The sequence below is a fragment of the Daphnia magna genome, linkage group LG4 (assembly GCF_020631705.1).
Source record: "Daphnia magna isolate NIES linkage group LG4, ASM2063170v1.1, whole genome shotgun sequence".
NCBI classification, from domain to species: Eukaryota; Metazoa; Arthropoda; class Branchiopoda; order Diplostraca; family Daphniidae; genus Daphnia; species Daphnia magna.
Genome location: NC_059185.1, coordinates 4,145,984 through 4,163,308, shown reverse-complemented (window position 1 = coordinate 4,163,308; position 17,325 = coordinate 4,145,984). Strand labels below are relative to the sequence as shown.

At 41.1% G+C, this 17,325-nt stretch overlaps 2 protein-coding genes and 2 long non-coding RNA genes across 8 annotated transcripts; 2 read left to right on the top strand and 2 right to left on the bottom strand.

Moving 5' to 3' along the window:
- Nucleotides 1-657: 657 nt before the first annotated feature.
- On the bottom strand, nucleotides 658-3,806 carry LOC123471424. Of its 2 annotated transcripts, XR_006645859.1 has the most exons (4): nucleotides 3,500-3,806; nucleotides 2,808-3,412; nucleotides 1,472-1,536; nucleotides 658-908 (listed from the first exon to the last, which is right to left on the bottom strand). It is a non-coding gene; the product is annotated as an uncharacterized LOC123471424 (long non-coding RNA). The 2 variants fall into 2 exon arrangements; XR_006645860.1 differs by lacking the exons at nucleotides 658-908; nucleotides 1,472-1,536 and adding an exon at nucleotides 2,030-2,412 and having other exon boundaries at nucleotides 3,500-3,800.
- A 2,034-nt stretch (nucleotides 3,807-5,840) lies between these two features.
- On the bottom strand, nucleotides 5,841-15,677 carry LOC116934962 (pro-resilin). 4 transcript variants are annotated; one of them, XM_045172673.1, is made up of 4 exons: nucleotides 15,392-15,535; nucleotides 15,215-15,319; nucleotides 14,848-15,160; nucleotides 5,841-5,923 (listed from the first exon to the last, which is right to left on the bottom strand). In XM_045172673.1, exons 1-3 carry the CDS (start codon nucleotides 15,395-15,397, stop codon nucleotides 14,867-14,869), a joined length of 405 nt encoding a protein of 134 aa, XP_045028608.1. In that variant the 5' UTR covers nucleotides 15,398-15,535; the 3' UTR covers nucleotides 5,841-5,923; nucleotides 14,848-14,866. The 4 variants fall into 4 exon arrangements, with proteins under 4 accessions (XP_045028608.1, XP_045028607.1, XP_032798251.1 ...); XM_045172672.1 differs by lacking the exon at nucleotides 5,841-5,923 and adding an exon at nucleotides 15,659-15,677 and having other exon boundaries at nucleotides 14,759-15,160; nucleotides 15,392-15,480; XM_032942360.2 differs by lacking the exon at nucleotides 5,841-5,923 and having other exon boundaries at nucleotides 14,759-15,160; nucleotides 15,392-15,526.
- LOC116935943 (CUB and sushi domain-containing protein 2) lies at nucleotides 5,919-8,206 on the top strand. Its single transcript, XM_045172671.1, has 9 exons — nucleotides 5,919-6,041; nucleotides 6,175-6,329; nucleotides 6,431-6,751; nucleotides 6,834-6,986; nucleotides 7,050-7,080; nucleotides 7,152-7,417; nucleotides 7,506-7,664; nucleotides 7,733-7,915; nucleotides 7,978-8,206. The coding sequence occupies exons 3-9, from the start codon at nucleotides 6,557-6,559 to the stop codon at nucleotides 8,137-8,139; spliced, it is 1,149 nt and encodes a 382-aa protein (XP_045028606.1). The 5' UTR covers nucleotides 5,919-6,041; nucleotides 6,175-6,329; nucleotides 6,431-6,556; the 3' UTR covers nucleotides 8,140-8,206.
- Nucleotides 15,678-15,724: 47 nt separating the features above from the next.
- On the top strand, nucleotides 15,725-17,278 carry LOC116922011. The gene is made up of 3 exons (XR_006645861.1): nucleotides 15,725-16,652; nucleotides 16,709-17,026; nucleotides 17,109-17,278. It is a non-coding gene; the product is annotated as an uncharacterized LOC116922011 (long non-coding RNA).
- The last annotated feature ends 47 nt before the right edge of the window (nucleotides 17,279-17,325 follow it).

Below are 17,325 nucleotides of genomic sequence, written 5' to 3'. Positions count from 1 at the left end.
ATCTTCTCGATGGGCCTCCGTTAATAAAATTCTGCATTACTGATTGACGAGTAAACCACAATGAAAAATTACTGAGTTTTCTCTGAGGAGAGTGTCCTTTCACGATGAGATTCCGTGTAGGTCTGGGTGCACATTTATCACCAACAGATCAGCTTGCAGACACATATATCAACTGAGATAAACGCGGAAGGCAACTAAATATTTTCTAAATTTTTTGGTCAAAGGTGACGAGAAGGAAAGGTAAGATTAATGGACGTGACTTTCGTTCTCTTCCTTTTCCGACCGTCTTTCACGTGTCTTGCTGAATACACGTGTCTTTTCTGTTTATACGACAGTTTAAGTCTTTATTAATCAGTAATTCCACAATTCGTAATTTAGCCTCAATATAAAAAAGTTACATAGCGTCACGTGCAGTGTTGTCTTTGCGTTCACTACGTCGAAACAAAATCCTACACCTAAGAGAACGTGGAAATTCATCCGTATTGACTGAGTTCCATCAGAACTGGAAAGAACACTGACGGCTGTATTGAGGTCCGAGACGAAAAGGGAAAGCCGAAAAACCAAGAGAAGATGCAATTAGGCAATTAACATGTTGTGACATATTTCTCCTCCCCATTTTACTGCGCGTTTCAACAAGGAAGAAGTTTGAAAAAGTATTGAAAAAAGGGTGGAAAATCTTACTCACATACGACCAAAAGAATCTTTCCCAAGCATCTTCGACCTATGGTGTCAGCTACCAAATATCTCATAAACCACACAAGATTCTCAAAACAGGTACACGGGATCTATGTAGCTATTTACTCATCACCCGTTCTCAAATTCTTCACGCTCTTTGGAATAACACAGATGAGCTAACTTATGTGCAGGCTTACCAAAAGGCCAAAACAGACGAGGGTGAAAAATCTGGCCTGGAAAGAAACGTAAAGCGGGAGAAAAAAACTGAACGTGAATGCAGACCAAGTGGTCTTTCTACTGTAGGCAATGCCAAAACGCAGCTCAATGAACTAAGCGCATCGGAAATAAAACAATAATTTACGAGGCTAGAATTCAAACACGATCTGAGATGACTGAGGAAGTAGATAAATTCAAGGCGAAGCTAAAAATGGCAAGATTTTAAAAGGCCAAAGATGATCGTCTTGCAACTGAGAAGAAATACAACAACGATCTCGACAACTCGTGCGTTAAGAACTAGACGCCAAACAGATGCAATTGGAATGAAAGACAATAACGATACCACAAGCTGTGCCAACGCAGACGCAATGGCAAAAACAAAAAACGAAGAGGATGCGAATACGGTGATGACGTATTTAAGCAAACAAAAGCCTATAGTTTTACTGGAACAATGCCAGTCAACAGACAGTGCAATTGGCAGTTCCAATTTCTAAAAGATTTTTAAAGAAATATTCACCTAGCTGTTTTACACATCGAATAAAGGTTTCTAATCAAGTAATGGTAGAATTGAAACACTTACCTTGTGAGAAGAAACTGATCGTCGAACATAAAGGACATGCAGAACTCGTCATATTTTTGATAGACCTGCGTAAATAAATTCTTGAACACTAACTGACGGGTTAAACAACCAGAATAACCATACACACCACAAACCATAACCATAAAAACTAATCGGATTTTCTCTGGGGAGAATGACCTTTCAAGTGGAGATTCCGTGTAGGTCTGGGTGCACATTTATCCCCAACAGAACACCTTGCACACACATATCAACTGAGGCAAATGCGGAAGGCAACGAAACATTTTCTTCATTTTTTGGTCAAAGGTGACGAGAAGGAAAGGTAAGATAAATGGACATGACTTTCGTTCTCTTCCTTTTCCGACCGTCTTTCACGTGTCTTGCCAACGGCGTGACTATAAGGCAGTTCGATATCCATCGAACGATACAGTCTAGACTAGCTAGATGTCGTTTAGGTGACAACAAGGCTTTAATAGATGCAAGTTTAAATGCCGTGACAGAGGATACCCTTTTTCATCTCGCGTTTCACCAACGCGGAGTTTCAATAATGTTTGGGGAAAAGGGGCGGAAAAGAAAAAAGGCTTACGCTTTACGAAACGTAAGCCTTTTCTCTTTTCCCCTACTCGAACTTCGGGTCGCAAACTTATTATCTAATTGACCTTATTCTAAATTGCTCTTGTGTCCTTCGTCCAAAGCATCCGCTGAGACTGGACTTTGCAGGGTGACTTGAACAGTAATCTCAGCCGAATCCTACAGCGTGATTGCGGCTGAATTGATTAGTGTTGACTCAAGCCGGCTTCAGAAAGAGACCTGTCCGTCTCTGCAGGCCCCTTTCGCCGCTGTTCCTTCGCGGACATTCGCCCATCAGACCACTACATGACTTTGCTTGTGGCCATTCACAAAGCCAATAGTCGTATCCCACTACTTGGACACAGAGACTTTGCCTAAGAAACAAGACGACAGAGGAAAGAAGAAAAAACCTAAGAACAAATATTCACCTTTTTTCCTTGCGTCAATTCGGTTGGTTCCGTCCCAGTGTCTGTTGTGCACTTCTTCGTTTTCCTTGAGTTAACAGTGTGACTTGATACTTGAACGGCAATGGAAATCAGTCCCAGCCCACTACCGTTGGTTCAAGCCGGCTTTAGAAAGAGGGTAATCCCATCTTCATTCGTCCGTCCATGCCTCTTTCGCCGCTGTTTTAGCGGACATTCGCCCATAAGACGACCGTGACTAGATCGGCTGACGTCTGGCTACCGTTAGTCACACAGACACGGTCGTATCTCACTGTCCAGACACTGGGATATTCCCAACCCAATTGGAATGGCTAAATTAATCTTACCTTGAATTCCCGTCTCTCTGCAGTGACCAATTTCGACCACTTTCTTCGTCCACTTTGGGACTCTTCAGGTAGAAGCGGCGAGAGACACCCACTTCTACCTAATAGAGGAATTGACGTCATCAAATTCCAATAATGTTCCGCATCTTCGTCTCCAGTGTCTCCCTTATAGGTGGATTTGGTGGGTGGCGACGTCGATAACGATTGGATCGAGTTTACAACATTCACCACCAGGTGCACTTTCACGGACGTCTAATCTCGGTTACCTGGTGTGACTTACGGTTTCTCCCGCTAGAGTGGTTGAACATCTATCGGGACTCGCACATCTTAGCAACTATTATTGTTTAACAATTACTTTTACGTGCCAATGCATAGTGAATTCACCCAGTCAAGCTTTTGCGCCATACTCATCAGAATACATTAACCGAACACCGTCTGTCTAATATTGATAATATTACGATTGTTCACATTCATTCATTGTCCATCACCACCGGTGATGGTTCCATCATTTTTATTTCATAAGGTAAAACTCTGAGTCTCTGCTTTGTAGCTTGATCTCTAATTTCGTCAACGACATCCCTAACCGTGTAAACGACATCAGCAACATCCTAAATATTTACAAATAAAATTATTATAAGGCGCTTTTACCAAGCACAGGTACCGGTCATTTTCTTTCGTCAACTTATAACTCTTACCTGCATTTGCGCATTTCTGATGAACGCTGCTGAATCAGCAACAAGCTTGCTAATCTTTTTATCCTTCATAGCGAGGTAAACTTGGTTGACACTATAATTCAAGTGGCGATGAACGAAACGATATGTTTATGTACTGTACACTGGACCAAATTGAACCAACACTGAGCAGTGAGCAGCTGCACGTGTGCTGTTTTGGTCGTAAATGAAAGTGAGAGAAGACTGCTTAGACTAACCTTCATGTATGACGTCAAAACAGTGATTGTCAACTGTTTTTGGGCGCTGTTTTCAATCAATCTTTTTCGTAACTGACAATTTGATTTTATCCAACGAGTCGATTGCTTAAGCACAACAACTCGACAAATTGTTAGAAAAAGGTGGTTCCCTAACGCAACTAGCTTAACTTGTACATATTCCCTAATGCACCACCTTCCTTGTGCGGCCTTTATGCACCATAGAGGTTGTGGCCCAGCACCCCTATAGAGGAGACCTCAATCCGCGCATAATACAAAGTTAGATCGATCGTCCGCTCCCAAAACTTTGAAAGTGCCTTGCCTTTAATGCAATAACTTACGAAAAAAACTTAAATATCTACATTAAACGATTGAACAATGTTTTTTCAATAACCTTAATTTAAAAAATAGCCAGCAAGTGTCATTTTAAAAAAAAATTCCCGTCGAAAATACAAAAAATCAGAGGCCAGGAGCTTTGCTCTGTCCTTCATCTGGACCTATTGTATATAGGAAAAAATGTTTGATTTTATTTTATCTTTATTTCCAGCTTTCCAAGTTTTCGTGATCAGTACTCAGACCAAGTTTTAGTGATCAGTGTTCATACCAAGATTTAGTGATCCATCCTACTTGATTCTTCAACGCAAAAATGAATCGAGTAATCTTTGGAATCACTGCTGCAGGAGTGTCTGCCTTAACGGTTTACCATTGGTATTCGGCTCGAAAGCGCGAAGTTATTTCTTCTACTGATGTCGACAATTTGAACGGGAGAAGTTCTGTCTATCCCCATGTTTTGTCAGAGACAGGAATTCGAGGTAAGTATGATTTGTGTATTACCAATTGGGCTGGTGATACCTCGGTGTCTGGACAGTGAGATACGACTGTGTTTGTGTGACTGACGGTACCCAGACGTCAGCCGATATAGTCACGGTCGTCTTATGGGCGAATGTCCGCGAAGGGACAGCGGCGAAAGAGACGTTAAAGAGACGGACGAACAGCCGTCATCATTCGACTCTTTCCAAGGCCGGCTTGAGTCAACTGTAGTGGAAGTCAGCTGAGAAATCAGATCGGTCGATCGATTTCCTGCAGGTTTAGCCAAGGGGCCAACCACGACCTAGCACTGTAAAAAGGTGGGTTCGTAAGGGGGCAACACCTATGGGGACTGATTTCCATTGCCGTTCAAGTCACACTGTTAAATCCAAGTATAAAGAATACTTGCACGACAGACACAAAGGTGGAACTAACCGAATTGAAATAAGGAGAAAGAAAAAAAGGCTATTTAGTTTTCAATTAAATGAAGGTAAGAAAAATTCTAATTTTCATTTAATTTCAATCAAGGAACGCCTATTTTCTTCCTCCTTATTTCCATACCTGTGTTTTTTAATTCTTTGGCTTCTTAGGTCACTATAGGTTATAGATTCGGGACGAAATTGGTCACTGCAGAGAGACGGGAATTCAAGGTAATTTTAATTTAGCCATTGCAGTTGGGCTGGGAATAGTCCAGTGTCTGGACAGTGAGATACGACCGTGTCTGTGTGACTGACGGTAGCCAGACGTCAGCCGATCTAGTCCCGGTCGTCTTATGGGCGAATGTCCGCGAAGGAACAGCGGCGAAAGGGGCCTGCAGAGACGGGCAGGTCTTTTTCTGAAGCCGGCTTGAGTCAACATTAATCAATTCAGCCGCAATCACGCTGTAGGATTCGGCTGAGATTACTGTTCAAGTCACACTATAAAGTCGAGTATCAGCGGATGCTTTGGACGAAGGACACAAGAGCAATTTAGAATAAGGTCAATTAGATAATAAGTTTGCGACCTGATCGAGTAGGGGAAAAGAGAAAAGGCTTACGTTTCGTAAAGCGTAAGCCTTTTTTCTTTTCCGCCCTTTTGTCCCCAAACATTATTGAAACTCCTCGTTGGTGAAACGCGGGGTCAAAAGGGTATCCTCTGTCACTGCATTTGAAACATTGATGGCCGTCCGATACATTCAAACCCTTTCCGTTTCTGCCTCTCTTTTGAAATGTGTTTGGTTTTTGGGTTAGGTTTGAATGACTTTGCTTTATGTGAATCTACGATGAAGTGCGATGAAAATGTTCTGTAGATAACAAGATGCTTTGAAAAGCGATTATTTTGTTCATTACTATACAAAAAAGACACATAATTACAGCTGCTGAAACACGAGACTCTATAGAAAAACAAACTAGTACTAAACAAGTTCTTAAGCAGAGGGATATTCCGTGTACACATCCATTCCCAGTACACGGACACTTGGAATGGGCCTTCTACTTCATTGGAGATACTTGCAAAAGGAAACGAAGGTTTATGAGGAATTTTCCCAAAATATTTCATTTGAAATTTTAATTTTATTAGGTTGCGTGTGAACATTCAATATTCATTTTATAAAATTTAGTTGTATAAGTACTAACACTCATATTCGTTTGGGAACAATAGTTGCAAACAATTCACTTGATTCAAATGAGATATGGAGATGTCAAAGAAAACATTTCTACTGTGAGTACAATGGCTGTTGGCCGTCCGACCACAGCTATGTATGTGACGGACAAAATCACTGTAGAAATGACCGAGATGAACAATACTGCGATCAGGTAAGGTTATTTTGTTCTCCAGTATTCCGACCCAGAAAGAGATTACCCATATCCATTTCTTTTTTGGGAGTTGGATTTTCACGGTGATTCTTTTTTAATAGGTATGCAAAGATGGATTTAAATGCGGTCGGCAGTGCATACCCAACGAACTCGTTTGCAATGGAAATTTCGATTGTCTCGGTAAACCATTTACTTTATTCTTTCTTGTACCTGCAGGTTACGACAACATGTGTCAGCAATTCACAAATTCATCGGGAAATTTTTCGTCGCTGATTATCCCCAAGCCTGTAAATGAAATTAGATCTGATAGAATGTCCGATATTGTCCGTAAAACGGCCGTTTTGATATCGGTAGAACCCAATCACCAAATTTGGCTCACGTTTGAAAAATGCGTCACTTCCGAAAACAAACACTTTGTTAAAGTAACATCATATGATACATCAGTTCACCTTTTAAATTGCAGCCACGATCCAGCACCTGATCTATATCAACATTTATCTCCAGATCTATGACGGACCTTACTCCACCAGTCCTCTTCTGTTATCCCGAAGCGGTTCACTAAGTCCATTTTCCGTACGATCATCGTCTAACGAGCTTTATGTAGAATTTCCATCCTATTATGATGTGACATATGGAATCACTGCCGTCTACTCGAGTGTAAGTAGAGTGATTGAAAATTAACTCGATTAAATTCCAACATCCATTTTGTGGAACTTTCAGATAAACGCTACAAGCGAACCATTTATACTAGGTAGATATAAAATTCACTATTATCTGATACGATTCAATACTTCTTGTGCATACTTTTATTTAAATCTGCAGGATGCGGAGGTTATATCAAAGGTGAAGGGGTGATTTCAACGCCAACCTATTCTGCTAATCCCGATATCGCCGACTGCTTTTGGTTCTTGGAAACGAAGAACAGCGAAGATACTATTGTACTAAGCAACTCGGATTTCCTCTCGTATCAGAGAATGAAATTAATTTCTACTACTGCGAGATCCTCTGAGTATGATCATTATGGTCGATGGCAAAATCCTTCACCTGTATCAACAGTACCTCCGCTGGCTGAGTCGCCCTCTCTAATCGCAAGTTTTTTCCCCTTTTTATTCACGCGTTCTTTTTTATCCTTTTAAATTTTAAACGTTCTTTATTATCACCATTTTTAATCAACAGATTCATGACGGATGGAGTACTGAAGGTCTTGTGCTTTACGATGGGGAAGCCAAAGATCAACGGAGGGCAGTCGCCTATTCGATCAGCAACAAAATGATGGTTCATTTGACGTCACCTGAAATTAGAGAACAACCTGCATTCTCCTGGACAGTCTCCAGAGTATGACTTTTATTGATCCTGTATTAAATGGTATAAAAATTAAGCTGGAAACGTCTTGACTCATACAGATTTCTACACCGCAATGCAACCATACCTTTGATGGATCTAATGGAATAATCAAAAGTCCCAACTATCCATTAGTTTATTCGCATCTGAGTGATTGCCGCTGGAACATCGATGTGAAATCTGGTTTAAAAATCCGATTGCTTTTTGCTTTCTTTGAAACACAGGACCAAGCAGATTTTCTCTACGTCAGTTAGATTTAGACAATCGTTTAGGACATCAACACATTCAGCGTTTCTTTTATATTTAGGTATACGATGGACCGACTGTGTACTCGAAGCTGCTGTTGGAAAAATCAGGATCTATTACACCATTTGAAATTACCTCGACAAGCAATCAAGTGCTACTCAGGTTCTTAACTGATGCCAACACTGCGTTTCCTGGTTTTCTTGTTGTTTATTCGACAGTTTGAGTCTTTCTTATTCAGTAATTCTACAATTTGTAATTTGGCCTCAATATAAAAAAGTTAGGTAGCGTCACGTGTAGCGTTTGTTCTTGCAACACTATAATGAAACAAAACTCTACACCTAAGAGAAAATTCAACCTGATTGAGTGAGTTCAACCGGAACTGTAAAGAACACTGACGATGGTATTGAGGTCCGAGAAGAAAAGGGACAACCGAAAAAAACTAGAACATGCAGTTTAGAAATCAATTTACGATGCTAGATCTTAAACACGCTCTTAGATGTCTGAGGAACTAAATAAACACTACGTCAGATTTTGATTGTGTCATTTTGCGAACGCTAAACTTGAAAAGGCCCACGATGATAGTCTTGAATCTGAGAAGAAATACAACAACGGTGTCAATTCAGAAGTCGCAAAGGTTCGTAAAGAACTAAACGCCAAACAGACGCAGTTGGGATGAAAGACTATAACAATAGGCCTACCACCAAAGGTATCAACGCAGATGCAACTATGAAAACAAAAGCGAAGAGGATGCGAATCAGCGAAAACCAAGCGAATTTACGGTGATGACGTATTTCGTCAGACAAGCTAAGCCATTTTAACTGGTCAACAAGGTTATTCAACAGACGATGCAATTTCAGTCTCAAAAAGATTTAAAAGAAATATTCAACTAGCTGATTCGCACATCGAATATAAGCCACTAATCAAGTAACGGTAGAATTAAAATACTTATCTTGTGAGAAGAAACAGATCATCAAAAAAATAGGATATGGAGAACTCGCCATCTTCTCGATGGGCCTCCGTTAATAAAATTCTGCATTACTGATTGACGAGTAAACCACAATGAAAAATTACTGAGTTTTCTCTGAGGAGAGTGTCCTTTCACGATGAGATTCCGTGTAGGTCTGGGTGCACATTTATCACCAACAGATCAGCTTGCAGACACATATATCAACTGAGATAAACGCGGAAGGCAACTAAATATTTTCTAAATTTTTTGGTCAAAGGTGACGAGAAGGAAAGGTAAGATTAATGGACGTGACTTTCGTTCTCTTCCTTTTCCGACCGTCTTTCACGTGTCTTGCTGAATACACGTGTCTTTTCTGTTTATACGACAGTTTAAGTCTTTATTAATCAGTAATTCCACAATTCGTAATTTAGCCTCAATATAAAAAAGTTACATAGCGTCACGTGCAGTGTTGTCTTTGCGTTCACTACGTCGAAACAAAATCCTACACCTAAGAGAACGTGGAAATTCATCCGTATTGACTGAGTTCCATCAGAACTGGAAAGAACACTGACGGCTGTATTGAGGTCCGAGACGAAAAGGGAAAGCCGAAAAACCAAGAGAAGATGCAATTAGGCAATTAACATGTTGTGACATATTTCTCCTCCCCATTTTACTGCGCGTTTCAACAAGGAAGAAGTTTGAAAAAAGTATTGAAAAAAGGGTGGAAAATCTTACTCACATACGACCAAAAGAATCTTTCCCAAGCATCTTCGACCTATGGTGTCAGCTACCAAATATCTCATAAACCACACAAGATTCTCAAAACAGGTACACGGGATCTATGTAGCTATTTACTCATCACCCGTTCTCAAATTCTTCACGCTCTTTGGAATAACACAGATGAGCTAACTTATGTGCAGGCTTACCAAAAGGCCAAAACAGACGAGGGTGAAAAATCTGGCCTGGAAAGAAACGTAAAGCGGGAGAAAAAAAACTGAACGTGAATGCAGACCAAGTGGTCTTTCTACTGTAGGCAATGCCAAAACGCAGCTCAATGAACTAAGCGCATCGGAAATAAAACAATAATTTACGAGGCTAGAATTCAAACACGATCTGAGATGACTGAGGAAGTAGATAAATTCAAGGCGAAGCTAAAAATGGCAAGATTTTAAAAGGCCAAAGATGATCGTCTTGCAACTGAGAAGAAATACAACAACGATCTCGACAACTCGTGCGTTAAGAACTAGACGCCAAACAGATGCAATTGGAATGAAAGACAATAACGATACCACAAGCTGTGCCAACGCAGACGCAATGGCAAAAACAAAAAACGAAGAGGATGCGAATACGGTGATGACGTATTTAAGCAAACAAAAGCCTATAGTTTTACTGGAACAATGCCAGTCAACAGACAGTGCAATTGGCAGTTCCAATTTCTAAAAGATTTTTAAAGAAATATTCACCTAGCTGTTTTACACATCGAATAAAGGTTTCTAATCAAGTAATGGTAGAATTGAAACACTTACCTTGTGAGAAGAAACTGATCGTCGAACATAAAGGACATGCAGAACTCGTCATATTTTTGATAGACCTGCGTAAATAAATTCTTGAACACTAACTGACGGGTTAAACAACCAGAATAACCATACACACCACAAACCATAACCATAAAAACTAATCGGATTTTCTCTGGGGAGAATGACCTTTCAAGTGGAGATTCCGTGTAGGTCTGGGTGCACATTTATCCCCAACAGAACACCTTGCACACACATATCAACTGAGGCAAATGCGGAAGGCAACGAAACATTTTCTTCATTTTTTGGTCAAAGGTGACGAGAAGGAAAGGTAAGATAAATGGACATGACTTTCGTTCTCTTCCTTTTCCGACCGTCTTTCACGTGTCTTGCCAACGGCGTGACTATAAGGCAGTTCGATATCCATCGAACGATACAGTCTAGACTAGCTAGATGTCGTTTAGGTGACAACAAGGCTTTAATAGATGCAAGTTTAAATGCCGTGACAGAGGATACCCTTTTCATCTCGCGTTTCACCAACGCGGAGTTTCAATAATGTTTGGGGGAAAAGGGGCGGAAAAGAAAAAAGGCTTACGCTTTACGAAACGTAAGCCTTTTCTCTTTTCCCCTACTCGAACTTCGGGTCGCAAACTTATTATCTAATTGACCTTATTCTAAATTGCTCTTGTGTCCTTCGTCCAAAGCATCCGCTGAGACTGGACTTTGCAGGGTGACTTGAACAGTAATCTCAGCCGAATCCTACAGCGTGATTGCGGCTGAATTGATTAGTGTTGACTCAAGCCGGCTTCAGAAAGAGACCTGTCCGTCTCTGCAGGCCCCTTTCGCCGCTGTTCCTTCGCGGACATTCGCCCATCAGACCACTACATGACTTTGCTTGTGGCCATTCACAAAGCCAATAGTCGTATCCCACTACTTGGACACAGAGACTTTGCCTAAGAAACAAGACGACAGAGGAAAGAAGAAAAAACCTAAGAACAAATATTCACCTTTTTTCCTTGCGTCAATTCGGTTGGTTCCGTCCCAGTGTCTGTTGTGCACTTCTTCGTTTTCCTTGAGTTAACAGTGTGACTTGATACTTGAACGGCAATGGAAATCAGTCCCAGCCCACTACCGTTGGTTCAAGCCGGCTTTAGAAAGAGGGTAATCCCATCTTCATTCGTCCGTCCATGCCTCTTTCGCCGCTGTTTTAGCGGACATTCGCCCATAAGACGACCGTGACTAGATCGGCTGACGTCTGGCTACCGTTAGTCACACAGACACGGTCGTATCTCACTGTCCAGACACTGGGATATTCCCAACCCAATTGGAATGGCTAAATTAATCTTACCTTGAATTCCCGTCTCTCTGCAGTGACCAATTTCGACCACTTTCTTCGTCCACTTTGGGACTCTTCAGGTAGAAGCGGCGAGAGACACCCACTTCTACCTAATAGAGGAATTGACGTCATCAAATTCCAATAATGTTCCGCATCTTCGTCTCCAGTGTCTCCCTTATAGGTGGATTTGGTGGGTGGCGACGTCGATAACGATTGGATCGAGTTTACAACATTCACCACCAGGTGCACTTTCACGGACGTCTAATCTCGGTTACCTGGTGTGACTTACGGTTTCTCCCGCTAGAGTGGTTGAACATCTATCGGGACTCGCACATCTTAGCAACTATTATTGTTTAACAATTACTTTTACGTGCCAATGCATAGTGAATTCACCCAGTCAAGCTTTTGCGCCATACTCATCAGAATACATTAACCGAACACCGTCTGTCTAATATTGATAATATTACGATTGTTCACATTCATTCATTGTCCATCACCACCGGTGATGGTTCCATCATTTTTATTTCATAAGGTAAAACTCTGAGTCTCTGCTTTGTAGCTTGATCTCTAATTTCGTCAACGACATCCCTAACCGTGTAAACGACATCAGCAACATCCTAAATATTTACAAATAAAATTATTATAAGGCGCTTTTACCAAGCACAGGTACCGGTCATTTTCTTTCGTCAACTTATAACTCTTACCTGCATTTGCGCATTTCTGATGAACGCTGCTGAATCAGCAACAAGCTTGCTAATCTTTTTATCCTTCATAGCGAGGTAAACTTGGTTGACACTATAATTCAAGTGGCGATGAACGAAACGATATGTTTATGTACTGTACACTGGACCAAATTGAACCAACACTGAGCAGTGAGCAGCTGCACGTGTGCTGTTTTGGTCGTAAATGAAAGTGAGAGAAGACTGCTTAGACTAACCTTCATGTATGACGTCAAAACAGTGATTGTCAACTGTTTTTGGGCGCTGTTTTCAATCAATCTTTTTCGTAACTGACAATTTGATTTTATCCAACGAGTCGATTGCTTAAGCACAACAACTCGACAAATTGTTAGAAAAAAGGTGGTTCCCTAACGCAACTAGCTTAACTTGTACATATTCCCTAATGCACCACCTTCCTTGTGCGGCCTTTATGCACCATAGAGGTTGTGGCCCAGCACCCCCTATAGAGGAGACCTCAATCCGCGCATAATACAAAGTTAGATCGATCGTCCGCTCCCAAAACTTTGAAAGTGCCTTGCCTTTAATGCAATAACTTACGAAAAAAACTTAAATATCTACATTAAACGATTGAACAATGTTTTTTCAATAACCTTAATTTAAAAAATAGCCAGCAAGTGTCATTTAAAAAAAAATTCCCGTCGAAAATACAAAAAATCAGAGGCCAGGAGCTTTGCTCTGTCCTTCATCTGGACCTATTGTATATAGGAAAAAATGTTTGATTTTATTTTATCTTTATTTCCAGCTTTCCAAGTTTTCGTGATCAGTACTCAGACCAAGTTTTAGTGATCAGTGTTCATACCAAGATTTAGTGATCCATCCTACTTGATTCTTCAACGCAAAAATGAATCGAGTAATCTTTGGAATCACTGCTGCAGGAGTGTCTGCCTTAACGGTTTACCATTGGTATTCGGCTCGAAAGCGCGAAGTTATTTCTTCTACTGATGTCGACAATTTGAACGGGAGAAGTTCTGTCTATCCCCATGTTTTGTCAGAGACAGGAATTCGAGGTAAGTATGATTTGTGTATTACCAATTGGGCTGGTGATACCTCGGTGTCTGGACAGTGAGATACGACTGTGTTTGTGTGACTGACGGTACCCAGACGTCAGCCGATATAGTCACGGTCGTCTTATGGGCGAATGTCCGCGAAGGGACAGCGGCGAAAGAGACGTTAAAGAGACGGACGAACAGCCGTCATCATTCGACTCTTTCCAAGGCCGGCTTGAGTCAACTGTAGTGGAAGTCAGCTGAGAAATCAGATCGGTCGATCGATTTCCTGCAGGTTTAGCCAAGGGGCCAACCACGACCTAGCACTGTAAAAAGGTGGGTTCGTAAGGGGGCAACACCTATGGGGACTGATTTCCATTGCCGTTCAAGTCACACTGTTAAATCCAAGTATAAAGAATACTTGCACGACAGACACAAAGGTGGAACTAACCGAATTGAAATAAGGAGAAAGAAAAAAGGCTATTTAGTTTTCAATTAAATGAAGGTAAGAAAAATTCTAATTTTCATTTAATTTCAATCAAGGAACGCCTATTTTCTTCCTCCTTATTTCCATACCTGTGTTTTTTAATTCTTTGGCTTCTTAGGTCACTATAGGTTATAGATTCGGGACGAAATTGGTCACTGCAGAGAGACGGGAATTCAAGGTAATTTTAATTTAGCCATTGCAGTTGGGCTGGGAATAGTCCAGTGTCTGGACAGTGAGATACGACCGTGTCTGTGTGACTGACGGTAGCCAGACGTCAGCCGATCTAGTCCCGAGTCGTCTTATGGGCGAATGTCCGCGAAGGAACAGCGGCGAAAGGGGGCCAGACACAGGCGGGCAGGTCTTTTTCTGAAGCCGGTTTGACGTCAGAACATTAATCAATTCAGCCGCAATCACGCTGTAGGATTCGGCTGAGATTACTGTTCAAGTCACACTATAAAGTCGAGTATCAGCGGATGCTTTGGACGAAGGACACAAGAGCAATTTAGAATAAGGTCAATTAGATAATAAGTTTGCGACCTGATCGAGTAGGGGGAAAAGAGAAAAGGCTTACGTTTCGTAAAGCGTAAGCCTTTTTTCTTTTCCGCCCTTTTTCCCCAAACATTATTGAAACTCCTCGTTGGTGAAACGCGGGGTCAAAAGGGTATCCTCTGTCACTGCATTTGAAACATTGATGGCCGTCCGATACATTCAAAACCCTTTCCGTTTCTGCCTCTCTTTTGAAATGTGTTTGGTTTTTTGGGTTAGGTTTGAATGACTTTGCTTTATGTGAATCTACGATGAAGTGCGATGAAAATGTTCTGTAGATAACAAGATGCTTTGAAAAGCGATTATTTTGTTCATTACTATACAAAAAAGACACATAATTACAGCTGCTGAAACACGAGACTCTATAGAAAAACAAACTAGTACTAAACAAGTTCTTAAGCAGAGGGATATTCCGGTTTGGCCGCTTCGGTCGGAGTAGGATATTCCGCTGGTTTGTTGTATGAGGAAGGCTTGTACTCAGGATAGCGAGCCTCACCTTCGTATTTGACGTCAGCAACATATCCATTCTGATCCGCCTTGTAAGTGACGATCTGCGTGCGGCCGTCCGGTAAAACAACACGGTAGGATCCGGTAGTTACCTTTCCATCGCTTTCCTGTTGGTGGGAGTAGTCGTTCTTGCTGGGCTCATCTTTAACAGCCCAGGCAAACGAATGCGGCATTGGAGCCTGCTGGACATTTGTTATTGATTCGGGCTTCGACAAGGATGTGAAAACAATATTTACCTGTTGCTCATAAGAAGACTTGGCCGCCCCACTTTCATATTGCGGCTGCTCTTGCCCAGCAGCCAACACGCCGGCCAATGAAACAAAGATGATGACAGTTTGGACCTGTTGGATTTAAATTGAATTAGTACTCTGCGATTGTAACTAACTCTTTTAACAATTGTAAAATGATAAGACCTGCATGATGGAGGAAGAAGTTTTGGCTGATGGAATCGTGGATCGACTGATGATTTTTGCCAGTCAACACAGCCACGTTATATAGTTGCCTAGTGCGTGGGGTAGTACGACGTAGCAACGAGAGAAGACAATGTTGTTGCGATTGTTCACGGAGAGAAAGGGAAAAGGAAAAGAGGGGACGATTGTTTAAACACGTTCACTTTTTTGCGGTTACCTTCACGATCAGCAAACTTTCGTCCACCTTATAGAACATCTGAAATTGTTTACCTGTTTCTCTTTTCCGGAAATTTGAAGCAGTGTGCTTGACCTGTTCCATTTCGCAATGGTTCATTACGCAACGTTACAAATCCCAATTTTATATCGTACTGTCATCCCGCAACGTGTCCATTCATTTTTGGCGAATTTTCTACACTATAACTTGGATCAATTGCATCAGGCAGTGCCGCCTGGCCTTCCAGCTTCGGTCCGGTGTGAGTCGATAAAGTAGAGTACACATAACTCTCACTTTGCACACACCTGTGCGTTTTATGGGAATTGCAATTTTCGCCCATCTCCATTGTCCTCCGATTGGATTGCAACGGCAACCGAGACTTTCTTTTAGACAAATGCGCATACAGACGCGATCAATTTCGCGAGAATTTGTTAATGTCTGCCGTTTATAGACTTGATGACGTCACAATGTAGCCATTAACAGACATCGTCAAGTCAGTCGGGCTAAATCTAGTTTACTATTCTGTTACGATCAGTGAATTTCAAATCAATTTGCCGTTTCACTTCGAGAGTCTCTGAAATTGCCAACTAACCTATTGATTGATGTACATATTTAGATATACCTTAATATCAGACCTTGGGTTGTGTTTTGCATTTCAATCAAGTACATGGGTACATGTCAATTTACGCACCAGTAGTTTCCCAACTGATACAGCCTTTGCTATTATTTATTAAAAGATCAATCGTGATTCTATCTTCAACATCTTTAATGTTCTCCAGTACCTGACGGCTATTTTCTACACTTGAACATCGCAAATTGAAATGGTAAGGTCTCTATAAATGTCGGCTCAATTTCAGAAAAAGCTCCAGTATAGAAGCTATCAGTTTACTGGCCTCCCTGATAATGTTTTTCATTAAAAAGATAACCTCTTCGAAATATCAGTTGCTTTTTTATGTTATACTTTTAGGTGCATCTGTTTTCACAGGCCCAGCCATCACGAAAGTTCACACTATTGAAAAGCCTGGTCATTCGTTGTACAACTAGGCTCACGTAATTTAATAACTTTGAACTTCGAAAAAAGTTGTACTTATCTTCAATTTTTAAAGGAAAACTTTGATGCATTATTCTTATCTCGAGGTTATATCGACCTTCTAAGGCAAATCGGAAGAGGGTATTCTTTTCCTTGACATAAAGAACGGAAATTTTATGCATTAGCAAGTCATCCGCATACAAACAGATCAAACGCACGAGGTATTCCGCCTCGTCCGACAACTTACCATCCATCAACAGAGTGTATTAAAGAGGAAAGTAATGACCAAATGCCGACTGGACGATTTTCATGCAAGATGAATGTTAAAATCCCAGGAGATCCGGAGAACCATTAGCTGAATACAATGAATACTATCAGTTCTCCAGAACAAGAGGTAAGGAAGGATTGCACGATTTTATTGAATACATATTCATAGGCAATCGTTTATGTATTGATTAATGTTTTGTTTCCTTTAGGCCGACATAGGTTAATAATCATGCTGAATCAAAAGAGGTACATTCTTGAACGAGATTTCAAAACGATAACAGCTGGAAGGGCATGCGGAAATTTCAACGGACGCTACCTGCACGTTACCTTTTGTCGCTGATTCATCTCGAAGATAAAAAATTATATTTTTTATAAATTAAAGTGCATATCTGGGCTCCCTTCTTTTCTGCGGCCCCGTTTCCCCTT